A 27,255-nucleotide genomic window follows, 5' to 3' on the forward strand; every position below is an offset into this window, starting at 1 on the left:
TAAGGGAGAGGCGAATAGGCTAAAAATTGATTGTGTTTAATAATTTCTTTGCTTTTGAATGCTTCATTCAAGAAGGAAATGGTAATTCCGCTGCTTTTTGCCTAGGTTGGGAGATTTCTTTGCCATTCATCCTTGGAACTTCTCTTAAGGCTTCAGGTAAGAGATTCCTTCCTGTCAGGCCTTTCAAGGACTCTTACCAACACCAAATAAGAACTTTCTTTTCGTATTTCTTGTAATTTACCTGAGCCTTCATAGTCACAGGAGGAACCACATTTTCGAGTTTGTCCTTTTAATAAAAACTATTGGTCTTGCTGGGCAATTTTAAAGTAGCTTTGGTACCTTTCATTTAAAATAAACTCCTTCCTTCTTATTGGATAATGCTTAAAACTGCCTCAGAAATGGGTTATAATTAAGAAGTTTCCCCCAATTTTCTTTTCTTTCTTACCGGAAATTTTTAAAAGGTCACTCCTCAAGATTAGAATTTTGGTGATTCTCATGCTTCTTCTGGATTCCTTAAATTTTCAAACTCCCCCTTCAATGTAAAGGTTTTAGCCCACTAGATTTTTTTTAAGCCTGGTAAAAGATTTTAAATTCATAAAACCTTCCTTTCCCTTACAGAGTTTGGTTTATATCTCTTCTAAATTTCAAATAGATTTCATTCTCAATCTTTCTGATGGAGTCTCAACCCTGATAAATTTTTATTTGTAAGAACTTACTTTTCATTTTATGTGAGTCTTTGATAGTTTTCCCTTCTTTGTCCTGCTACCTGTAGGATGCTCCAGGGCACCATAAAATTTTCCAAAATTGAAAAAAATTTCTCATTTTCATAATCTAATGTAGAAATTTTTCTGGGCCCAAATATTTTGAGTAATAGAACATGCAAATTTTCACCCACCAGAAAATGCTTCAGGAGATCAAAAAAGGACGGGAAAATCAAGGGCTCTATTTTTGTTTTCGATTAACTTTGCCTTATTCCAAAGGTACCCATTTGTGGAACCAGAATTCAAACAGCACATAAATTAAAGAAATAGGCACTCTTAATGGCCTGGGATCTCAAAATTGGATTCATCCACATATCCAGCAACGTATTCTTAAAAGAAGGGAAGTGATTTAATACTGTCCTCAGGACAATGGAAGGCTTAGATTGCATTGTCAGCATTTCAACATCCATGAAAAGATTCGGGCCAAATTAATATCCTATAGGTCTGTTCCTCTTTCATAGCTTTTATTGTTGAGTTAAAGCTCTGCCTTCCATCCTAAAGTAGTTTCATTTTTTGCTGCATAATCCCGTTCTTGGATTAACCTTTACCAAGAGTTTTGCCCATATGAGTTTTTTTTTTTTTTTTTTTTTTTTTTTTTTTTTTTTTTTTTTTATAAGAGACAGGTTGGTTTCCATACTTGGTCCCTCATTTAGTTGAAAGGGCCTTAAACTTTCCTAAGATGAACAAATAAGGGAGAAGATTGGTGCACACAAATTAGTTCTTAACTTCTAAAATGTGAAAGAAATGATGGCACTCTTAAATGCTCTCAGATCTCTAAACAATCTTTGGATTCCATGCCCTCTACTAGTAATCACGGACGCAAACATGGTGATGATGTACATAAAGAAGGGGGCACCAGCTCATACCCCCCTTTGTAGACTAGCTGTGGTAACCTAGGAACTAGCAACTTGGCACAGTCGGTCTCTGCAGACTATTTGCATTCCGTCACAACAGAACTGAATGGTGGACACGTTTGGCAGGACTATGTCAGACCCACTCAAATAGAAGTTGCATCTGGGGGTCTTCCAGGAATTGATCCAGATATGGGGAACTCCTCAAGTAGGTCTGTTTGCCTCCATTTACAACAGAGATTTAAAAGTTATTGCTTCAGGGTTCTTTGTACAAAGGCATGGAAGACAGATGCCTTTCATTCCTTTTGATGGAGATGTTCCTGCATGCCTTTTCCACCCTTTCTTTTGATGATCAGGGTTCTAAAGATTTAGGGCGATCAGTGATTAATTTTGGTAACCCCTTTTTGACCCAGGCAGCAGTTCTTTTGAAAATGGCCAAGGGAAATTACCACAAGCATCTTCAAAGGATTGAGTTACACAAGATAGAGGTCCGTTGATCGACTTGAACGTTTAATTTCTTTATACTTCTGGATGATTGAATTTTAATACTGTTTAGGCACACTTTTTCTAGGGACAATGCAGCAGGTGTTAGAGGAGGCAAAAAATCCTGCTGCTAGAAAAGCATATATGGCTAAATAGAAAAGATTTTCTAGTTGGCACCAAAGTAAGAACTAATATCCTTTTAGGCCTTTACCTTTTGTTCTGCAGTGTTTGTATGAGTTACAGAACCATCTGGCCTTTCTTACTCTGTCAAGAGTCACCTTTTGACCATCTGTGCTTGTCTGCCCATAGATCCCCCCCTGCCTTTTCTACCGTACCTCAAGTGAAACCATTTTTGAAAGGGTTTTTGCATATCGGTCTACCTAGAAGACAGGTGGCTCCTACTTGGTCTCATTTTGTAGTGGTGAAACTTAAACTTTCCTTTTGAACCGGCACATGATGCTGATTTTAAGTTCTTATCTTGGAAAACTGTGTTACTAATTGCTATGATCAGTGCAACAAGAGTATCTAAGTTACAAGCTTTTATGGTGATTCAATCCATATCTCTTTCACAAAGGCAGGGTTACTTTGAGAACCAATCCTTCCTTTATGTCTAAAGTGGTTTGGGTGTAAGTTGAGGCAGGCAGTTCATCTCCTTGTTTATTTTCCAGAACCAAAAAATAAGGGAGGAAGAATTATTCACACTCTGGATGTCCACAGGCAACTTAGTTACTGCATTAACAGAACAGAAAGCTTCTGGAAATTTAATCAGCTTTTTATTTCATATAAAGGCAAGACAAAAGGATAATCAGCGTCAAAGTGATTTCTAAATGGTTACTTAATGCTATTTAATTTTGTTCATACAATAACAAGTCACTTCCAGGCAAAGTAAGGGCCAGTTCTCCCAGGGCACTGGCAAATTCTGTGGCTTTTTGCAGAGGGTTGGGTTTTATAAATCTGTTAGACACAGTAACTTTGTCTTCTGTGCACACATTTACCAAGCACTACAAACTGGGTTCTTTCTGTAGGACCAGAGCTGTCTTTGATAGACCTATGCTCCAACAGCTGTTAGACTCTTGATTCTTTTCTGTCCTCCTCCCGTACTTCTGTACTGTGGTATTTGTCCCATATAGTGTAGGCAACGGCAGCAGCGATCTAGTGTTGCAAATACTACAGTTGTGTAAGTAAACTTACCATAACAGTAGATGTTTGAGTAGATCACTGTTGCATTATGAACATGCTCCCTCCACTTCCCTTCCTTTTGTTGCCTTTTTTTTTGTCTGCCATGGCATGTGTTTTTTTTTTTTTTTGTCTCATTCTCTTCTTTTCCTACCACATACCTAGCTGAAAGGGTTCTAGCCTTCCTTGTTCTGAGGTAAAAAATTCTGATATTTTGGTGTCATAACTACTGTCTTTGTACTGCTGTGCTCAAGCTCTACAGAGGTTAGTGCATGTGAAAGGTGCCTTAAAGCTTAGGAAACCAGACAGTTGTCTAATCCTTGACAGGATAGGTTCATAGGTAGGTACTAGGCTGTCAGCCTTAGGGCCTGTACAAGCCTAGCTATAACGATTCCCTGACTGTTGCTTCCCACAAAGATTTACTTTCCTGGACCCCTGTCTAGCAGGGCTACTGATGTGATCCCTGGGGTGAATTTCCTATCTGCCATCCAGTTGTCAAGGTTCCTCTTGAAGAGAGCCATTGAGGCATTCTGCCTGACATGTATGGGCAGCCTATTCCAGAGTATGGGGAGTCTCTGGGTCAGGAACGTATCCCTCCAGCATGTTCTATTCATCATGATGACAAGGTTAAGATCCCTGGAACGTGTGCCTCAGAGGGATTGGGATTTCTTTAAGTGCAGCATGTACGACAACTCTGGGTTTCACATGACCTTTTATGTTGGGCAGAGGATCACCTCTGAGTAGGCGATATGCGACAGAGTATAGCTGGAGTTTTTTTAGATGGTCAGCATAAGGCATCTGCTTTAGGCCTGTGATTCTTTTTGTGAGGTATTTCTGTGGCCTTTCTAGTTGTTGCAGATGTCTTGTGATGTACATACTAAACGGGGCATTGTATTCCATAATGGGTGTAATGAGGGATGAGTAAAGAGGGACAAATACCTCCTTTTTTCTGGATGAAAAGCCCTTAGTGATGAGGTGTGCTACGTAGAAGGATTTTCTAACTGTTGTGGCTCTGTGGTTATCAAAGGTGAGACCACTGTCCACCTGTGTCCCTAGGTCTCTTATCACACTTTCGGTGTTTAGTGTACTGCCATCTATCTGTTTTTTCCCAAAGAGGGACAGCTATACATTTTTTGGCATTTAGCTTGAGCCCATGGCTCTGGCACCAGGCAGCTGTTTCGGTAAGGCCCTTTTGTAGTATATCCACATAATTTGAGGATTCATTAATGGCTCCCAGCTTGCAGTCTTCTGTGAACTTTGTTAGCCAGAGTCCCTTAGTGTTGGCCTGTGCTTCAGAGAAGTAGATGCCAAACAAGAGTGGTCCCAGGACAGAACCCTGCGGTACACCACTTGTCTGGAGCTGGATTTGGAGTTGGATACGTCCCATATAGCTTGGGCTTCTGCAGCAGTGACCAAGTTGAGCACCTACTGTTATGGTAAGTTTATTTATCTAACTGAACTTTCAACTTAGCAGTTTTGGTGTTCCTAGCATTAGTTAGTAGATGCCAGTTAACCAGGTTTAGTAGTTATGATCTTCCCTCGTCAAAGCCAGACTGGGTTGGGTCCAATATCTGAACGTTGCCTATGTCTGTGTTCATTTCCATGATAATTTGTTCCATGGCTTTATATATTGGACTAGTCAGACTAATAGTTCTGTAGTTTCTGGGGTCAGTTGATGGTACAACCTTGTGAAATGGGATACCAATGCAGTCTTCCATTCTCATGGTACAAAGCCTGTTTTGAGGCTGTAGTTGGAAAGTGACTCAAGTGGTCCTGATTGCCCTAGTAACCTCCTATGAACCTATGACAAGACATGTTTCCAGCTATGTAGGCGGCATCCTGGGATATTCTGACCCTTTGAGGCTGTTTTTTTCTGGCCTTAGCCTTAGTTAATAGTTGGGGAGGGGTGCTAGTAGGTATTTCATGGATGGAGGTGGGGGGTGAGATGGGTGAGGTTTGAGCTGAATTTGTCAGCTAACAAATTTGCTGTGTTACTCTGCTCAGTGAAGTGGCATCTGTAATTGGCCTTGTTGGACTTAATTAGCCTCTTTGTTTCCTGTTTAGTTCAATTAGAGAGCTCCTACCATTGTGGCAGTTGCTGTTCCTAATTTTAGCCATGACTTTTTCCTTTTGTTATTTACTCTATTAAGGTTAGCCACCAGTGTGGTTTGTTTTCAGAGACTGTTTTGGGCTTGCTTCTATTAGGTACAGCACCCTCTGTACAGCTATTTACATAGTTGTACAGGGTCTCAGTGAACAATTTCACTTAGATTGTTGTGAACTTAGGGTTGGGAGGGTCACTGAATTTTGATAAACTATCCCTTAATATATATTGTTGTGAACTTAGGGTTGGGAGGGTCACTGAATTTTGATAAACTATCCCTTAATACAGTGTAGTTTACTCTGGAATAGTTCCTACCTGTTACAGGGTTTACCGAGATTACAGAGTTGATTTTTACTTTCATGGAAAGACCTTTGTTGTCCGACTTCACTAGTGAGGATTTGACACTTGAGTGGTATTGCAGCACTCTCCCATATCGATGAATACTAGGTCCAGTATGTTCGCACCTTTGGTGGATGGCACACTATGTGGTCAAGGGTATTTTTGTTGATAAAATCCAGGAATCATGCCTGTGAGTATGAGGCAGCATACGTTTCCAAGGCTATAGAGGGTTATTATAAGTCTCCAGTGAATAGGGTTTTTGGTTTAATGGTGAGTTTCTCCAGTAGGTCTAGGTACAAGCTGTGGGATTCCTGGAACATAGAGGATGATGTATAGCTTGCTAGGATATGGTATGTGACTTTCTCTGCAGTAATTTGCATCTGGATAATTTCCAGGGCATCATCCTGTTTAACCAACATAGACTTATGCTTGTGGCTAATATAGATTGAGACTCTTGCACCATTTGTCCTTGTTTGTTCAGCTGATGGTATAAATGTTTGGAAGCCACTGAAGCCTTGCACTGCCCGAGTACTTTCTGTGGATTTAAACCATGTCTCAGTAACAGCACAGATATCTAAATTCTCCAGAGTAAGGAGAGTTTGTAGGGTGTGACGTTTCTTGCTCAGTTTGTTAGAACTGAGCAGTAGCACCTCTAGATTTCTTTGTTTTATTTATGTTGGTAAGTTTATCAATGTAACATTGCCTAAAAAAAAGTTCTAAGGAGTGGATAATGTTTTAGCCAATATTCAGAAGACTTGGGGAGACAGGTGCAGATCATCCTTTGCAAAACAGCATGGTCTATTACCCGTGTCTTCCCACACCAGCAACTGTTGAATCCCTCTGGAAAGATACCAGAAACTAAGCCAATTAGTGAAGTCTGTCATCTTTTGTTCATATTATGGAATCATCCTTGATGAAGGTAGAATGCTAATCATTGCAAGGTACGTATCTGCATGAAACACACATTCAGAGTGCTCAACAATGTCTCTCTTCATATAGTCCAGGGAAGTACATCTAGGGTCATTAATGTCCACATGGACTGTGATAGTTATACTGGAACCTGTGGCATGCGTGCATAACTTGGATGGATCCTCCTTTGCAAAACAGCATGGTCTATTACCCATGTCTTCCCACACCAGCAACTATTGAATCCCTCTGGAAAGATACCAGAAACTAAGCCAATTAGTGAAGTCTGTCATCTTTTGTTCATATTATGGAATCATCCTTGATGAAGGTAGAATGCTGATCATTGCAAGGTACATACCTGCATGAAACGCACATTGAGTGCTCAACAATGTCTCTCTTCATATAGTCCAGGGAAGTACATCTAAGGTCATTAATGCCCACATGGACTGTGATAGTTATACTGGAACCTGTGGCATGCGTGCATAACTTGGACGGATCCTGACTCATTTTTCCATGTTCATTCTGGTGAGTGGTGTATCTTTGTCGTACAATGGAGTCCCTTATGACAAGAGTCCTGAGTAATTTGTTGGCTTGCCTTATATTCTTTGCTGTTGGGACTTCACTGGGTGCAGGAGTATGTGTGGTGTTTTTTGCTTTTGGTGAGTGCTTTAGAGATTTCTGAGGATAGGGGTTACTGTTTTAGGCTTAGGAGGACTTTGAGGCTTGGGAAGATTGCTTTTTAGTGCCTCAACATAGGTTGGTCTGTGTATGTGTGTGTGGTGGATGGTATTGTGTGTGCTCTTAACAACCTTTTTTGTATATGAAGTTTTTACCTGCAATTAAATTGCGTGTGTGCATTTCTTGCATACTCTTTTTTTTTTTAAGGATTAAATGGTTGTCTATGAACATGCAAAAATTGCTACATTGTTTCATGATGTCTGTACCTACCAACCTGACTATAGAGACATTTGGAAATTACATATCCATATTGCACGGACCTGTATTTAGGTGGGCTACTGTAGGTCATGGACTGGGTTGTATAGAGGTCTCCTTGGGTGGTCTCTGTGGTTTGACACTACACTAGATTAGATTGTGATAAAATTTGATAGAAGCAGGGTTTGTGCTAGCATTTTGGGGACCCCAGCAAGTTTCATGTTGGGGACCCTACCCAGGAGAATATAAAGTGTGGCCACGTTGCCATCACGTCCCCTTTCCCGTGAAGCTCATGTACCTATGTTGCTTTTCTTCCTACAGTATAATTCCAGTACTGTGTAGGTACCTGAAACCTGCTTGTACTTTATAAAACTTATATTTCCTCACTGTGGTATCAAAGGAAGAGAAAGACCACCCACTATTTTAAGCTTAACTTCTCACATAAGTTGCAGAGGAATTTGTCTACACCTCTATGACATACCACAGACACAGAGAAAGTTGTAGTCAGAGCTCAGGCTGCTGTAAACAAGACAGAAAGGTGTGAAACTGTTTTCCTTTATCTTTATTGCAAACAGCAAAATAACTTAGTGATTCACAACTGCTTCCAATGTAGCCATGCCTTTCATAGCAAAACAGAGCAATTAGATAAGTCAGTGGTTCAAAGGCAGTTGTCATCTCTTTTGACAAAATTACATAAACGGCATCACAGTATTGAAATTAGGCTTGACACATATCCATAAATCAGAATGATTCTCCTGTAGTCTGGAAAGCACAGTACAAACTCCAGCATTCTGCTCAGAGGTGTGTACAGAATGCCAGAGTTTGTTAAAAAGCAAACTATGTCTTCTTTTTCACAAAAAAAATCTCTATAAAGTGATGTGGTGGAGTCCGACATAAAAAATAAAGACTTAAGCAACCTAGATTAGGTAAGTAGAAAAGGACTTTATGGAGTGTTCCACCCTAATGACGCATGTATTTTCGTCATAAAATGGATGTGAGTGGAGATGGGTTGGACCTGAGTGGAGTCGCAGGTAGTGCAGGGGGTGTGGTTTTGGTCTAGTTTTCAGTATTGCAAGAGGTGACAACCCTAATTGAAATGCTAAGCTTTCAACTTTAAATGTTTGTTTATACTACTTTACATTTTAAGATGACTTAAATGTAGTATCAAAACTGTCCTTGACATTTAGAGAAGAGTCAGAAAATATTTTTTCTTGTAATTGTAAAGTATCCGCACATTTACCAAAGTGCAGGGGAAGGGCTGCCAAATACATCTTGTACTACAAAAAGATACTTTGAACAGAGGCCTGCAATTTAGTAACTGTTTTAGGTGCAGCTGTATATTCCTCAGTATACTATAAAACAGAGACCCACACAAACGAGGTTCATTCAAGAAATAAAAGAAGCAGTCCTGTTACAGACAGTATATAAGATGACAGTGACTAACACTAATCCCATTATATGTCAATGGAATGGGAACACACCAATGCTTCCTTATGTCTAGCATGGCTGATATCAAGCAGACTTGAAATGGATTATGGGAAAGGAAAAGGCTTGAAGAAAAATAAGACAATGTTGATATATCAAGCCCCACTAACAGCCATTTTGCAGAAAACATATTAAAATTCTGTAAGAAGCAGTCAGAGTGATTTTGAGAAGTTAAAATAACTCAGAAAGCAGAGACTGAGTGAAATAATAGTCTTTTTTTTAGTTCTAAAACAGTTTTTTCCTTTAACCATCACTGTATAGCATTACTACATTCAGACCATTAAAAAGACTTGAAGTGCCAAGATGCACACACTGACTGGCATTTAGTGTCAGTGTTACATTATGACAAGCCCCCTGTACCACAGCAAGATAGCCACTCACAGAGATACATGTAGACATCGACTGGAATTTAGTAGCAATGTTGTTGCATTAGAACAAGCCTGTGTATCGCATCAAGGTAGCCAGTCCCACAGAGGTACACAGACTCCCACACACAGAACATAGACAAACAAGACAGAGACAGCACTACCTCAAGACCGAATAGAGATACCCAGGCAGAGTCCCTCATACAGGACAGAGGCACGCAAGCCAGACAGCTACACAGACTCTTGCACATAGGACATAGACTCACACACTTTGACAGCACTACAGCAAAATTAACACCCTTACAGACTCCTACATACAGGACAGACACTCACACAAGATAAAGACAGCATTATAGTAAGATTGAACAGACACGCAGACTCCTTCACACAGGACAGAACACAAGACCAGGACAAAATTACAGCAAGACTGAACAGAGCTAAAGGCAGCACTACCGCAGGGCAGAACTCAGACACCCACCTTCCTGATTGTACTAAATTATATTCCTTGTTTAATTCAGCACCACTTGTTTGTGTGTGTGGTAAATTTGTAGTTTTGAACATTTTTCCAGTAAACAGTGAAACAATGTATGAACTAATTATGACAAAACTGCCCATTTCAGAACATTTCAACCACAAAAAGCCACTCAAACTTCTGTCATTACAATCCACCAATATCCGTCCATATGCACAATCTCTGCAGAAGTAAGTCATCTGAATAATTCCACATTAAAACAGTCTAACTAGTGAAGAGGTTGCTGCTAGGAAACAACTTTAAATTTCAGTGTTTCATCTACATATTTAGTGCATGATGCCCTTGAAGAATAAATTGAGTATGCTACATTTAAAAAAAACATTGTATGGTGGTAATATTGCAATAGGGAATGGGTGGCAACTTACTAGGCATGTCATCCAAAGGGGAACACACTCAGGACTACAGCATCCCACCTTAAAGTACAGCGCAGTATCAGCAATCCATCTACATGCTTTTGGAGTAGAACCCATAGTCTTCTGCATCAAAAGTAAGTATGCTACATGTTGTGTTTCTAACACTGGCTGCTTTCCAATGCTATAGCACAAACAGTGATGACCATTTGCTAAACAAAACAGTTGCACATTGAAAACAGATGTAGCATGAGCAGCAGTAAACTTCTGTTCTCTTGAAGCTCACAGTTCCTTGAAAATGCATTGAAGTTTAGAATTCCTTGAAAATTCAATGAAGCTCCTTTCCTTTTGAGTAGTTTGGTGGTAGTTGTAGAGGATTCAGGCTCTTGTCTCCTGTAACCAAGGTACACGGTTTGAATCTGAGCATGTTAACCTGCCTTCCATAATTAGGGCATTTCTTACACACACACACCCTTTACAGATGGAAGATACATTGTTCATCCATCCACAGAAGCAGGCAGCAAGTGTGTTTAAATTCCATGTCTAGTCAGCAGGAACATATTATACTTAAATTCCACATGCAGAACATGGAATAGAAGCAGCAAGTGACGGCAGGTGTATGTGTCGATGTACACTTGTATTTTTTTTTTTTTTTTTTTAATTAAAATAAATAAATAAATATGGCAGCCAGCAAGCCTTAGATGGCTGCCTAGGTCACCTAATGCTGATTCTGTTTCTCCCTATATAATCTTTTACATAGGTTGTCGGACTATTGTCTAGAACGTCTTGATAACCCCATTCCCAGTTGTCTCTAAATGCTGTCATATACCTGAATAAGTTATCCTTTTGAATATCTGTATGAAACACTGTACAAGTTCAGGTATTTTAAATACCCACCCTTCAGTCTGTCTCCCAAATCTTAATATGCCTAATCTGTGATTAATTTATCAGCATATTATTCCCGTATGCTCAAGTAGTCTATTTACTCAAGTTCTAGCTCTAACACATGTAATCAGTGTACCCATTTGCAAGTCTCCTGCATCTTAGTCATAGATGTAACCTAATTAAGTACAGAGCCCTGTGAGATACCTTGACTGTACTCTAGAATTTCTATCATACATTTTTGGAATGACCCAAATAAGGTGTGTCAAAACAAGACTTGCAGAAAATATGTAAACAAATCTAACCAGATAAGATTAATGCTACTGTGCCTTTATTTTTGATTAGTATGACTAATGTAAATGCATTAAGTAGAACTGAAAAAACTCTGGACCGTTTAAAGTTGGCTACCAAAAAATCAATTACTAGAAAAATGAAACAGGTAGTGGCATATACAGGTGGTGAGTTCAAATTAATATTTAAAATACAATGTCCAGAATTGGTTGCAGGGAATGTGTGCCTTATAGAGAAGGCCATGGCAAAAATGAACTCCTTGGATTTTGAATATGACTGTGTAGTAATATCATTGCTGATATTTTCGTAATGCTGTCTTAACTTCCAGATTTTCAGCAGTAGGTTTGGGGACTCTCCTTTCTTACTGGCATTGTAACTTTATTTTTAATGCTTGCCAGATGGAATGTTTGAATAACTCAAAACAACAAGCAGAAAACAGCAAAATAGTCTTAAAAAGACTAAAAAGTCACAAAAACAACATTGATTCCATGCTGAAAAAAATTAATATAAAAATTCAAACTGTCTTAGCGCATCAGCCACCACAGCCTTCAATGAGTACAAAAGTAATGGTGAAAAAACATTCCCTTTTATACACACAATCAATTAAATAGACTCCATCCCACATCCAATTAATAAAGTAATTAACCAGTTCATAGCTCTGTATAAAAGTGAACATGAGTTACATAAATAATACTTCAACAATGCAACAAATACATAAAATATAAACAACAAAAAAATACAAATATATATGTATTTAAAGTAAACACCTCCAATTAACTTCTTTGTTAAGACCCATTGGTGATAATGTGTTATACTTTAATATGAAAATAGTTTCCTTATACAGTAGCATATTCTTTAATAATCTATCATCCTCTTTCTTCACAAAAACTTGTTCTAATATAGTTGCTTGCAATAAATTAGCATTACAACTATGCTTTTCCATAAAATGCGAAGCAACCGGGCTTTCCAATATTCCCCTATTAATGTCACTAACATACTCCTGCAGCCTTATTCTAAATTTTCTTTTGGTTTCCCCAATATAAAAAAGGCTGCAGAGGCATCTGAGACAGTAAATAACACCCGAAGTATAACAAGAAAAGCATTTCTGTGGTATAAATATTTTATCATTTATTCTAGAAAAGTGTAACTTAATAAAGGGACATATATTACAAGTATGACATGGTACAGTTCCAAAAATGGACACTGAAAGATTTAATTTATCAGTTGGGCAAATATAATATGCCTTAATTAATTTATCTCCCAGATTCTGTCCTCTATTATAAGCAACCTGAGGAACATTAGGAATAAATTTATTCACCACTTTGTCTTGTAGCAAAAATTTCCAATAATATTTTATACATTCCCAAATTTGCTCACTCAGTATATTATTAGTAACAAAATAAATATTATGTTTTTGTGTATTATTCCTCTGTTGTTTATCTATCTTGTTTTGTCCCGTTCTTTCATAATTTATATTCGCTTTTAACAATTTTTCAATTGATTCAATAATCACTTGCATAGTATAACACCTTTTAAAAACACATCTATTAATGCATTAATCTGTCTTTCCAAATCTAAGCCATCGTTACATAATCTAGATAGTCTAACCATTTCTCTGTAGGGCAAAGATCTCAATGTATGAGGCGGATGGCAACTAGTGTCAAATATTGATTACCATCAATAAATTTTCGATGGATAGTAGTTAAAATGCATCCATCTTTCCCTCCTATCAGAGAAATATCCAAAAAATTAACTTTAGTACCAAATTGCAGACCATCAAATTTAATATTGTATCTATTATTATTAAGATCAGAAACAAAAGTAGATACTAAGTCAGAACCCCCTTTACATAAAAAAATTTACTTTATTAATTGGATGTGGGATGGAGTCTGTTTAATTGATTGTGTGTATAAAAGGGAATGTTTTTTCACCATTACTTTTGTACTCATTGAAGGCTGTGGTGGCCGAGGCGCTAAGCCAGTTGGAATTTTTATATTAAATTTTTTCAGCATGGAATCCATGTTTGAATAACTACCTGATAGTCTGAAGTGCTTCTATATGTATCCCTTTATTTGTTCATTGTATAATTAAGTTTGTGTTGCTTTGTGGGAGTAAAGTGGCTGATGTGTAAAGTAACTTGAAAAGAAAACATGTTATAGATCACTGAAAGGCAGCCATCTTCATTTCTTGAAAATTAATCGGACATTGCATGAGGAAGCATGAAGTGGAAAAGACTAGTTATGATTCATGTTTTAAGGCATGCTAGCAGTAAGGGAAGTAGTGGAGCTGTGAAAGTAGAGTTTTTGATGTCTGTCTGCATCAGACTTGATCCTTCCAAGCTGTGTGCCATCCACGAAGAAATCCAGCATAGTACTTTTAATTATGCAGAAGCAGCCAAATCCGGACAGTTTCTACTAAAGTCTGGGCTTGAAGATGGACTTTATTTTGCATTGTAACCCTTTTCTTCATCAGTGGTGGGACTAGCTAAATAACATTAATTTTTAAATAGTACTGTAGTTATAATTATGTACCAAATAAAACAAGATTATACCTTTAGACTTTGCATTTTGATCTAAAATGATTTGTTAGGAAGTTAGAAGAGTAGACTTGAAGTGTAAAGTGATGATATATCCTGAACCTTACTGTATATTTTTACTGTTGTTGTTTGCTTGCATCATAATTTTTTTTTTCCTGACGGTGCATTTCAGAACTTTATGTCTGTTTTATTTTTAGAGTTCTTGGTCGACTGGAAGTGAGTTTGACTTTGACACATCTGACACCTCTAGCTGCTGCTCCAGTTTAAGAAAATCCACTGATTTCAGCACTACTAGCAACCAAGATATTCCACTATTTGAGGTTTGTATACTTGTTTGTTGCTTTGGTTCTATATGCATTCAGTGGTATTGTTGTATTAAAGCTTGTATTTTATGCTGTAAAGTATTTGACACATCCATTTGAGTGTTTATCTCATGTTATAAGCATAGACCTAGAAATAAAACTATCTAGTTGATTTAGGGATCTATATGTGAAAAAAAAGCATAAGCAACTGTATAAAGAAAGGGTGATTTAGCTCTGTAGTGTTATACTGCAAAGAAGCTGCCATTGGCTTACAAGACAGGTAGGGTACGTTTAGGAATTAGGAGTTTTATTTTAATGCTTAAGCAGCCATTCCCTTTAATGTATTACAGAAAGAGTATGACAAATTAATTGTGTATTACATGGCATCTGCTTTATCACTTTTGAAACAGAAGTGAATTAGTGGAAAAGGCAGCTTAGGAGCAGCAGTCTACTTTGAGCATGAGAGTGATAAGTTAAAGCTAGGAACTCCTAGTGCTTCAGAACAGTACACAAAAGGGGAAGGTACTTGTTGCTTTTAACTTCTTGGATGCTTTCTTTCATATTACTTTTTTCCTTATTCTAATAGTCAGGGCCAGCGCTGTTTCTTTGCTTTGAGACCTTGAAAGTTCAAATATAGGTGAGAACCCACAAGAAGGAAGTGTGTTTGTGTGTGTGTGTGTGTGTGTGTGTGTGTGTGTGTGGGGTGTTGTAATGCAGTGGAAATAATGTATGGTGTTGGTGATACGAGTGCATTTGTAATACTGTGTTTGCAGTAATGCTACTGGCAGTGATCAAGATATTTATGGCAGTTTTCTGGCTTTGTGATTTGTGTGAGAGTTGGGATGAGAGGAATGGTGCTATGAAAAGTGTTTTTACAATAATGCTGGCAGTGATATATCAAATATTTTGGACAACATTTCTGTCTTTGATTTCTACATGTGTTACTGTTTTTTCAGTAATGCTGGCAGCGATCAACTAGATATTTTTGACACTTTTTTGGCATTATGGTTTGCATGGAATAACTTAAATTGGAATATTTTAATGTGTGTTAACTTGTTTGTGTGGACTGAAGGTAAAGTAAGTGGCTATAACTGTTGGGACGGGTTTGGAGTTTGCTTGATTAAAAATAACTGACCTTGTTTGTTCGGTTTAAACAGTCACTGGCTTTGAATGATTGGTGTGCTTTTGTGAGAAATAAAAACTGAACACCTGATATGCACAGAGTGAGTAGGTATAATTGCTGTGGTTTTCGTCTGTAGAAAAAAAATGACTAGCCATCTGGTGTTTGCTTATTATTTTGGTTTGTGAGGCTAATTGTGTGAAGAGATGTGCAATATTTGAATGTGTGGCAACTGTATGGAACAGCGGTGAAATATATTATTACTTGGTCATCTTTTATAGGTTCATAGGTTCATACTAGGCTATCTGCCCTAGGGCATTTATAAGCCTAGCCAGAGTGTGTGTGGCTTTCACCACCCCTTAGGATGAGAATACTATACCCATTAGTTTGCTGTGCCTCTGTCCAGCAGTGATACAGAGATGATTCCCGGGGTAAACCTACAATCTCCCATCCACTCGTCAAGATTTCTCTTGAACAGAGTCAGTGAGGGGCTCTGCCTCACATGGACTGGGATTCTGTTCCATAGTGTAGGGAGTCTCTGGGTGATGAATCTGTCCCTCCAGCATGTCCTATTTATATCCGTGTTGAGGTTTAAGTCTCTTGCTCTCGTGGCTCTGGTGGATTTGGATTTTATGAGGTGGAGCATGTCCATTAATTCCGGGTTGGACATGGCCTTGTATGTCAGGCACAGATCACCTCTGAGCAGATGGTATGCGACTGAATAGAGCTGGAGTTTCTTCAGTCGGGCATCGTATGACATATGTTTGAGCCCCTTTATCCTTTTGGTGAGGAACTTTTGGGGTCTTTCCAACTGCTGCAGGTGTCGGGTAAGGTACATTCGAATGGGGCGTTGTACTCAATCATTGGTCTGATAAGTGAAGAGTACAGGGGTACAGTGACCTCTCCTGATCTGGATGTGAATCCCTTCATGATCAGGTGGGCAATGTAGAAGGTCTTCCTAACCACTTTGGCAATGTGAGTGTCAAAAGAGAGGTTACTGTCAACTTGGGTCCCCAGGTCCCTGATAACTTCTTCCAGTGTTTAATGGATTACCACTTATGTGGTAATTAGGGGTTACCTTGTTTTTCCCAAAGGGTATGACTATACATTTTTGGCATTTAGCTTAAGGCCATGGCTCTGGCACCAGTTATCCATTTCTATGAGACCTTTCTGGAGGATGTCTGTGTCTGATGGAGTGTCAATTATGGTGCCCAGTTTGCAGTCATCTGCAAATTTTGTCAGCCACAATCCCCTATGTTTGCCTGCACTTCAGAAAAATAAATGCCGAACAAGAGGGCGCCCAGGACTGAGCCCTGTGGGACACCGCTCATGACCGGCTTAGAGTCTGACATGGCACCAGCAACTCTAACCCTGTGTGTTCTGTCCTTGAGCCAGTTTGCAACCCATCTTGTGACATATGGGTTTACATCTAAGCTGGTGAGCTTTTCTATGATGCCCGAGTGGGGTATTGTGTCGAACGCTTTTGCTAGGTCAAGGTAGGCTGTGTGAACTGCCTTACCCTCATCAATGGCCTTAGTGACTGTTTCGAAAAAGTCGACCAGGTTCAAGAGGCAGGATCTGCCCTTGACAAAGCCAAATTGGGTAGGATCCAGTGTCTGTAGGTCCCCAATGTCTTTATTTATGAGTTCCATTATGATCCTCTCCATAGCTTTGCAGACAAGACTCGTCAAGCTTATGGGGCGGTAATTTCCAGGGTCCGTAGAAGCACCGCCTTTGTGGAGTGGGACCACAGTTGCCGTACGCCATTCTTTGGGTACGCATCCTGTAGTAAGGCTAAGATTAAACAGCAGCTTTATGTGTGGGTTTAGTTCCTCATTGAGTTCATGTAGCACACAGCCAGGGACACCGTCCGGTCCCATTGATGCTGTGTTTATTGCTTTAGAGAGAGCAGCTGTCACCTGGGCATCTGAGATGTTGGGGAGGCAAGACGCTGGGGGAAGAGAAATTTCTCCTTTGGGGGGGAAGGGAGGGGAGAAATTTGCACTGAACCTGTCTGCCAGTATGTTGGCAATGTCTGTGGGTTCAGTGATTTTTTTATCATTTTGGACTAATTCTGAGCATATCTGGGAGTTTCCACCCAGGTTTCTAACATAGCTAAAGAAGGCTTTATGATTGTCTTTGTGTCATTAGCGATTTTTCTCTCAAAGTTGGCCTTGGATGATTTTATGAGTGATCGTAGTTTTTGCTAGTATTGATCAGAGATGCCTTCCCATTTAGGGATTTTGCTCTGTCATGTAGTAGCTTTCTCCTCTTGTTGTAGAGTTTGTTTATGGCTGGAGTCCACCAGACCGGGCGCCTGCCTTTGGTGGAAAGGGTCTTGATTTTATTAGGGATTGCTTGATCCATACATTCCTGGAGGTGCTCGTAGAAGGCATTTGTAAGGGTTTCAGCAGCGTGGGTTGTGGTTTCCACTGGCTCGGGGGCCTTGAAGGATACCACTCCAGTCTTAAGAAGTGTGAAGTTTGCTTTTGAGAAGTTCTTCACTGTGGTCTTTTTTTGCTGGGGGTGGGGGCGGGATGTGGATCTCCAGTGAGATTAATTTATGGTCTGATCTCACCAATGAGGGATATACTTCCAGTGTGGAGCATTTTGTCCCCATGTTTGTGATGATCAGGTCTAGTATATTTTCTCCTCTTGTGGGAATGGTGACTAGTTGTTCCATAGCATTTGAGTTTATGAACTCAAGGAACCTTTGGGCTAGGGTGTTGGGGCTTGAGTAATGTTCCCAGTCTATGTTTGGGTAGTTGAAGTCACCCAATATGATGGTGTTTGGAGAGACATTCATACTCTCCAGTGTCTTCAGGAAGGCTGTGTGGGTTTCCTGAGTTTGAGAAGGTGGTCTGTAGCATGTTACAAACTGTAGGTCAGTTTTACCTATGGTTAATTGCACCTGGATGGTCTCCGATGCTTCGTGCGTTGCCACTAACCTGGAGGTGTGGGTATCCTTTATGAATATGGATACTCCCCCTCCTTTTGTGGTTCGGTCCGGATTTTGGGGCCGGAACGCATGATATGAGGTGTAACCTGATAGTGCTGGGGTGCTCTCAGGAGCCTTGAACCAGGTTTCAGTCACAGCACAGACATCAATGTTCTCCATACTGAGGAGGGCTTCGAGGGCGTGCATCTTGAGGTTTAGACTTCTGGCATTGAGCAGTATTACCCTTAGTTTTTCTCCATTTTTGTTTTCTAGGGCGGTAGGTTTATCATTTGAGCCTTGCCTAAAAAAGGCACTATGGGGGTGGCAAGAGCCTTTGCCAATATCCGGAAGCCCAGGGGTGACAGGTGCAAGCCGTCCCTTGCGAAGCAGCATGGCTTGTCAAGCATGTCATCCCAGGCAGACAGACATCACAATCAGAGGACTGAATTGTGCATATAAGTGTCTATAACTGCTTGGTGAGGGTTGTCTGGATGAAGGTAACTGACACTGTTGTCCCTTGCTCAGTTTAACAACCATCTCTCAAAAAATGCATCATAGAATAGCAAGACTTAAAATGCATCATAGTATAGTCAGACTTTCAGATCTTCTGGGAGGCTGGTGGCCTCCACACACACCAAGGCTGTACAAGTGCATTTTGACATGGGCTTAGTAGTCACCTCTGCCCTGAGCACCACCTAGTCTAAAACCAGCCCATCTCATGGGTGTACAGAAAAGGTCATTGTACTTGTGTGTGGAGTTGGTGACATTATTTCTTTAATATTCCTCTAAAACCTCAGAGAGCACTACATCTTGTGTTGAGCTGGGGACAGTATGGTCATTTCTTTACCTTTCCTCACAAACTTCAGAAGGTTGCACAAGGAGTCACTATACTTGTATAGAGCACTGTACCATCTCTAGAAGTAGCAAGTTAGAAACATGTTGTAATCATAATTTATTTTTAATTTTCATCACAATCAAACGACTGGTGCATATACAGGTGTGTGTCTTTTGGGGAGAGTAAATTATATACATCTGACAGCAAATATGTTATAGTCTGTTTTTTTCAATTTTGTGCTAGTCTGACATACATGTACACAGAAGATAGCTGTTTTTTGTGGATAGAGAGTGAAGAGACAGACTGCATATAATTGGCAGCTTGAAATATGACTGTGGGCATTTGTGCCTTAATTTTAATCTCAATTTAATGCCAAGGGGAGGATGCATGCATCTGTTTTGAGGTGAGGATTGGGGGCAGGTACTATACCTAGGTATAAGTATCCTCACAAGCTTTTGTTTTCTCATTTTATTGTGAACTGATGTTTGGATATTTCTTCCTTGAAATAAAGAAGTAGGAGTGCTTTCCTTTTCCTTCTGCATAATTTTTGTCAGATCACTGGATTAAAAGGTTTGGAAAAGTTTTAAAATGCACCCCAAGGCTTCTATGACCCCATGGCTTCTGGATACTTAGCAGCCCCCAGACCTCCATCTTAATTTAGTTGTTACAGGCAAGTTTTTGGTCAGTTAAAGTATGTTGAAAGGATGCAGGAGAAAACAAAGTTGAAGAGTAAGACTAAACTTATTTTCTTAATCATGGCTTTTGTTTAGGCCATCACTGGATGAAAAGATTGTTTAAAAAACACTAATATGCATCTCAGATCATTTAGAAACCTCAGTACCACCAGCCTAATACAGTTATTTCTACTGCAGTCATTACAGTGTAGTGTTGGTCAGTTAGGATGTCCTGACAGGATGCAGCAAAAAAAGGCTGAAGAGTAATACTAAATTTCTTTCTTTGATTATGGGTTTTGGCCTGGGCAGGCCATAATTGCACTAAGTATATTTAAAAAACCTCCAAAATGCATCTCGGAGCATTTAGAAACCTCATGGGTTCAGGGGAGCTTAGTGGCCACAAGGCTCCCTGCTTTTAATATAGTTATTTGTACTGCAGCTACTCCAGTGTAGTCTGTCAGGATGTGTGCTAAAAGGATGCAGGGGAAAAAAGTTGAAGAGTAAATTACAGTTCTATAAGTGAAAATTACCATAACAGTAGATGTTTGAATAATCACTGCTGCTGTAACTTTACCTGTATGTGTTATAGTCAACCAAGGATATAACAGCCGGTCAGTTTACAAAGCTTCAGGGCACCTTCCATGTGCCTAAGCTGTCAGGCAGCTCAAGCTGAGCTGACTAAAAGATAAGTTTGGATATGAAGCCATTCAAAACTTTCCAGTCAGCAGAGAGACAGAGAGAGAGAGGGTGGCTGAGCACTGAAGGAACAGTGCTAGAAACAACAAAAAATAACTATCCCCACCCTGGCATAAAAAAGGGTGGGAATAGATCATTCAATCATCTACTGTTATGGCACGTTTTACTTGCATAGCTATCCAGTGTTCATCATATTGATCACTACTGTAGCTTTAGGTATATGGGCAGATTAATGTAGTTAGATACATTTGGAAAGTGAAAAGAGTCTAAAAACCTGCTGGAGAATGGTCCTAGCAAAGCTTGATCTAGACCCAGAGATGGAATCAAGCTCTTATAGTGCTTTGTAAAAGGTATGTACAGAGGAGTAAGTAGCAACTTGTAGAATACTTCTAGGATCCAACCCTTTCCAAAAAGTCATAAATAAAGCCAAGGGCCCTGCAAGAGTGGGCCTTGATCCTGCCTGTAATAGTTTTGTTATGATTATAGCAAAAGGTAATGGCCCTAAACAATCATTTGGAATTGTTGACACAGGTTGTCCTTTCTTACTTTTACAAGAAATGAACAGTTGATCTATTGATCTAAAGGATTATGTCACGATAGTACCCAAATTGTCTGGGACATCCAAGGTATGGAGTATCCTTTTCCCCATTTTTAGGTTCAGGAAAGAAAACTGGGAGAGGGTTAGTATGGTTTAAAGTAAACTCTAATAGCACTTTAGGCATAAAAGGAGGATTAGTTCTCAAAGAAATCCTGTCCTATGGAAAATGAGATGGGGCTGACTCACCATAAGAGCTTGCAACTCTGTTACCCTTCTTACAGAGGTCAGAGCAGTCAGTAAAACTGTTCCATTTTAAGAACCTCTGGTCAGATAGATTAGCTGGTTCAAATGGAGCTAGTCTAGTATTAGCTTCTCTAAGCACAAAATTAAGACCCCAAGGAGGGGCCACCAGTTTTCTTGGAGCCTCTTATGCAAAACACTTTCCAAGAACGTTTTCACATGAGACTGCATTGAAAGAGGAGAATCCATGGGCAGACCTGCAGTAATGGCCAATAAATGAACCCTGTTAGAGGAATAAGAATGGCCATAAGATAGTATGTCACACAAAAAGTGTAGAATTAGAGAGCAACTAGCCCTGAAAGGGTGCTGCTTATGTTCTTGGCACCAACTAGAACACCTTTTTCATTTCCATTAGATGAGGTTTAGTAGCAGGCTTTCTTCCATCCATGAGTACATTATGCACATCTCATTAACCAGCTTGCCTAAAGGGAATTAAGACCCTGTTATCCAGGCGGTCAGTTGAAGATGTTGAGGTGTATCATACACCCTGTTCTTTTGCAAGTAGATGAGTCTGTGAGCATGTTTGTGGTCATTTCCACTAGCCATTTCAAAAAGAAGGGAGAACCATGGTTGCCTGGTCCAGAAGGGAGTCACCACAGTGATCTTGAGGGATTCCTTCTGAATGTTCAGAAATACCCTGGATATTAGTGGGAAGGGTGGAAAAGCATACAGGAACATTCCTGTCCAAGGAAAATAAAATGCATATTTCTTCTAGATCTTCTTGTCTGGAGTCCTGGAAAAAGAATATTGACAGTTGATTGTTCAGAGAAGGAGGTAAATAGGTTTACTTGATGAACTCCCAGCCGATCAAATCTTGGAAGACCTGCTATCTAATTTTCATTTCATAATTGCTTAGCTTGTCTGTTACATGATTTTGCTCTGATGAAATGTAGGATGCCTGTAGAGCGTGATTGTGGTGTAAAGCCATATCCCAAGATAGTCTGCAAAGGGGTAAGACATGTTTCCCCCCTTGCTTGTTGATGTACCAAGCAAGGTCCAAAGTGTCTGTGGTGACTGCTTTGGAGCAGGGAGAGAGAAGGAAAGAACTGGATTTAAGGTTATCTGTTATCTCCCATCAAGATTTTTCTTCTGGCAAACCCCAGCACTGTGATTTTCAGAACCCATTTGTGTGAAACTGTCTATTGCCAAAGAGCAAAGTGTAGAATCATACTTTCTGGAAGAAAAAAAAAAAGGTCAAGAAAGGGAGGGGTTCACAAGGAGTCTTGAATAGTCACTCAGACTTGTAGGACTGTCTTGCTTTGCGAGGTTCGAGACTTCTTTTAGGACCTCCTTTGCTCTCTCTTTTTAACTGTTTACCTGTATTTTATTGAGCCTTTGTTCTGGGTTTTTTTTTTTGCTTTTGTTTTTTCAAAAGTGGATGAGGAAGTAGAAAAACCCTTGGAAAACTTGGAAAAGGAGGGCTAAGCATTACCTCTTTCATCACACTTTTTGATCACCTCTGCAGCACAGAAGACAAACACTAAATCTCTGTCCAAAGGAAAATTTAAAAACCCATTTTAACACCATGTGGGTGGTCCTGAGAAAGCCTATCAAACCTCGTCAAAACAGTACTAGTGGCCATGGCCCTGGAAAGAAGTGTCAACAGACTAGTATGCGCTCAGTAAACGAGTGGTGACCTGTACAAAAGAAGAAACTTAAGTTGTTTAGAGCAGATTTTTTTTCTCATAAAGTAACTGCAGATAGAACATTCCTCATACTTTCACAATTTGTCAGAACAAACTTTAACATACGAAGCTGACAATTCAAAATTCTGAAAATCAAAGTTGCAGAAGTATACACTTTTTTCCCCCATCCTTACCAGAAAGAGCAGGATTGGAATTGGAATTAACTAAGTGCTTAGCAGGAGTAGGATCAGCTAAATCTACAGCTGCTGGGTTAGGTTTGGGAACAGTGCATGCAAATTTAAGACAGGGTCTGCCTTTATAGGGCCAGCTGGCTGACTGTCAAGAAAATTGCAAGCAGTAACACACACACATCCTCTAAAGCAGGAGAACAGAAGGAATGGGTGTAGGTTCTGGAAAAAAATCCTTCTGTAATAATTAATAGTTTTTCTGAGGGACTGAGAAATCTCAGTGTTCTCCCACTGAAACAAAACTGGCACATTTTAGCAATAGCCTTGAAGAAAGAGAAACCCCTTCAGGGAGAATCGGAAACTGAGTTTTCCTCCGAGTTTGAACCACAAATCTGAGGAAGAAACCTTGTGGCCTTCCCTGCATCTTCCTGGTCAGATTCAGAATCTTGAACTTCTTCAGGAAAAGAAGAATCCCGCTTTCTTTCTTTTACTAGGAACCACTTTATAAGAAGGATTAATAGCCTGAAATAAACTCTGAGCCAGACCCAGTAAACTACTCCTATCAGGAGGAGTAGATGCATTCTTGGCTTTCTGTTTATATTTGGCAGGAAAAATTGGGTCAGCTATGTTACTAATGGCAGCAGCCATTTTCCCAGGAATAGGCACAGCATTCTGACATAATGAGGAAAAATTCCCTGTTCCCTCTCCCAGGATTGATGCGTGGCTCTTCCTCACCCACTGAGGGGACCCCAACAGCTGCAGACCACGTGGCTAGCCCCAGTACATAGTAGCTGTAGGTGATGCACCAGAGGGATCGAGGGTAACAGTGAGTAGTGTAAGGTGCAATAGATGGCCACAGCTGAGGCTGGAAGAAGGGCTTGACCATGAGACAAGTTCATTGGTCAAGCTGAAAATTGTGCCTCTTTCTTGGGAAAGACCAACAACAATTTCTGGTAAACCTTATCAGTCCACCAAAGTTAATTTTTTGACAGAAAAACACAGTAAAAAGCACTTTAAAACACACTATGCCAGCCTACAAAAGTAAAATAAACACAGTTTTTCCATAGGAATTTTTTTTTTCAGTTACTTTACAGCACTTTTAAACTGACAGAAAAAAGAGCTGTCCTTTTAAATGTATGTTGGTCTTCAGACAGTTCATTAAAACATGACACTTCTTGCTTTAAATTAACTTTTCTGAAGTGGAAAGTTATAAAACCTCAACAAAATAAAAAAAAATGAAGTTTTTTCCCTAAAGGGAAGTTATCTGCCTAGCAAAGGAAAGTACAAGCCAACTCTTGGTCTTTGAAAGCCTCAGAGGAGTGTACTGTTTGGCACCAGTAAAGCTCTGAATGGTTTCATGCCCAAGCTTGTCTTTTGGTCAGCCCAGTTCAAGCTGCCTGACAGTTTGGGTGCAAGGAAGGTGCGCTGAAGCTTTGGAAGTTGGTCGGCTATTATATCCTTGACAGGGATATACACTATACAAATAAGGCTACTGCAGCAATGATCAGTCTGATGAACATGACTAAATTTCTTTCTTTGATCATGTTTTTCTTCAGGCAATCACTGGACAAAAGGACGTTTTAAAAAACTCTAAAATGTACCTCTGAGCATCTGGAGCCCCCATGGCTTTTTGGGACCTTGTGTCCCCCTAGATCCCTTGGTTTAATGCAGTTTCCTCCAACATTAGAGTACAATTTTGCTTAAGATAGAACATGAATGAATGAATGAATAAATAACAGCAGGAATAAAAAAGCTGAAGAGTAAGACAGACTATGAGGGAAAAAAGAAGGAAAAAAGTATTCTGGATAGTGTGAGTAAACCAGGATGGGTTGGGTGGGGGTATGGAACCTTTAAACCTAGGGCACCAGTTTAAGACTGGCCCTGACAATGGTACCAGGAGTTTCTTCATTCACCTGTCATTAGTGCCCATCTTGTATAGGTATATGTCCCAACTTGCAGACATTGAAAATCTTGACAACAGCTCTATAAGTGCATCAGGCCAAAATAATCTGGACACAGTATAACATTTGCATACTTAATAGTGTAACCCATCTCTCCTTCCAGTAGGATTGTAGGATGCCACTGCTCAGAGACACTAGTCTAAAATTGAGAGGAACAAAATGAAGTTAAATAACTATATTTTACTGTTAAACAGATATGACAATACACCAGAGTAATAATTCAGAATAAACTCTCAACTATTTTTAAATGATAAGAAAGTAAATTGAAACACACAGAAAAGTGAACAAAATTATTTGCTCAGAGATAGACACCAATGAGGGCAAAAGAGGGAGGGCAAAGTTGCAGCTTGCAGCATTGCTGTCAGCCTTTTAACTCTCTAATTCAGGGCAAAGCCCAAAACAATAGGGGAAGCAAACTCAGAAAAAGATTTTGAATATTCCTCCAATGTACTTAGTTGCTAGAATAACAAGTTTTGCATTGGCATACGACTGCTGAAAGATTTGAAGTCTGAAACTCAAACATCTGTCATTATGTGATCCAGTTTGCCAGTAAAACAATTTTTACAAGAAGCAGGCCAAAAATAAGAGCCAAAATGAGGAATATTCAGTCATTGCAACAAAGAACAAACAGTAAAGCTTTAGCAATTGAGCAACATGCAGTACAAGTGATATAATACCACCCACGTGCAAACACAAATTCACAGCACCAAACATTCTTCTCCATTCATTTAGACTAGGTACTACACAGACAGGGACTAAAGGTGGAGGTGTATCAATTTGCATCAAAAATAAATTTACCTCAAGGCTGAACAAACAGGACCATGAACTTGAGCTGCTCCATGTTCAAACCACCATAGGCAAAATCCAATAAAACTTCCTTGGAAGCTGTAGGTCCCCCTCTATGACCCAGGAAACCCATACTATGTATTTAAACTTATTGGAAACACTCACCATCAAACCCAGTAACCATATTCATGGGTGACTTTAATTACCACATTGTTAACTGGGAATCCTATACAACACCAAATGTACAGGCACATAGATTCCTGGATTTTGTGAACACACATTCCCAGGACCAGATTGTTAATACACTGACCAGGGGTGCAACCATCTGGTCCTCACTAATATGGGAGAATGGTGCACACCACCTACTGTAATCTCTTCCCTGATAAGGTCAGACCACAAAATGGTCTCCTTTGAAGTAAAAATAAAACCTGGACCCCCAACTAAACCTGGAATATTCAGGAACTACTGTTAAGGTTAACTTCCTGCTATTAAGTGATAACCTGGCAAAATTTCAAGCCTCCATAAACTCTGAGAACACTGCTATCTATGCAGAATAGAGGCAGCTGTACCCACCAGGAAGAAGTGCAGAACCACTTCAAAAAACAAAATACCTCAGTGGAATCACAAAATCAATAGGCTGTATAACAGACGGAAGAAAATTGCAGCACAAATTAGGAGGTGCAGCACCAGCAGGATGAAATCACTCTCCTCTAACCAAATAAACAATTCTGAGCATAAATGAAGTCTACCAAGGCCAAATTTGAGGTAAATTTGGCCTTCCTGGCCAAAGACAATCACAAGGCATTTTTTAGCAATGTCCTCAACCTCAAAGGCAATACACAATTGTGTGCAGAGCTCATTGTAAATGGAGCAATTTATACTGAACCTGAAGATAGAGCAAACCCACTGGCTGATAAACTCAGCTTCAGCGTTACCCATCTCACCCCGTCATCCTTCCCTCACATAATACTACCAAATATAACTCAAAACAAACGGCCTCGGTTGCAAAGAGATGAAGAAAGATAAAAAATTCCAAATAAGCAACTAAGAAGTGCTTAAAATTATAGTGGGTAATATTTAGGAATATGAATGTTTTATGTGTGGTTATTTGACATTATTAGATGTAAGTTGTAGGAATAGTCATTGCTCATTAATTATTCATGAATGCTGGATGTTGATTGGGTCAGTAATTAACTTTGTATTATAAATTTACTAGCAGTTGGGGCATGCTCTGTCTTGATAATGTCTCCAAATGGTTGGAGAGGAACGCTTGATTTACTGGATGCATCTGATTTATT

General features: G+C 39.6%; 1 protein-coding gene across 2 annotated transcripts in view; it reads left to right on the forward strand.

The window, feature by feature from the left end:
• Positions 1-27,255, forward strand: part of DENND4B (DENN domain containing 4B) — a 2,518,380-nt gene that overhangs the window by 1,755,528 nt on the left and 735,597 nt on the right. For both annotated transcript variants that reach the window (XM_044079736.1, XM_044079737.1), the window contains one exon: positions 14,192-14,314. In XM_044079736.1, coding sequence (XP_043935671.1) covers positions 14,192-14,314 — 123 coding nt within the window. The remainder of the gene's footprint in view (positions 1-14,191; positions 14,315-27,255) is intronic.

This window comes from Protopterus annectens, chromosome 8.part0 (assembly GCF_019279795.1).
Source record: "Protopterus annectens isolate FY-2018-M chromosome 8.part0, PAN1.0, whole genome shotgun sequence".
Classification (NCBI taxonomy): domain Eukaryota; kingdom Metazoa; phylum Chordata; order Ceratodontiformes; family Protopteridae; genus Protopterus; species Protopterus annectens.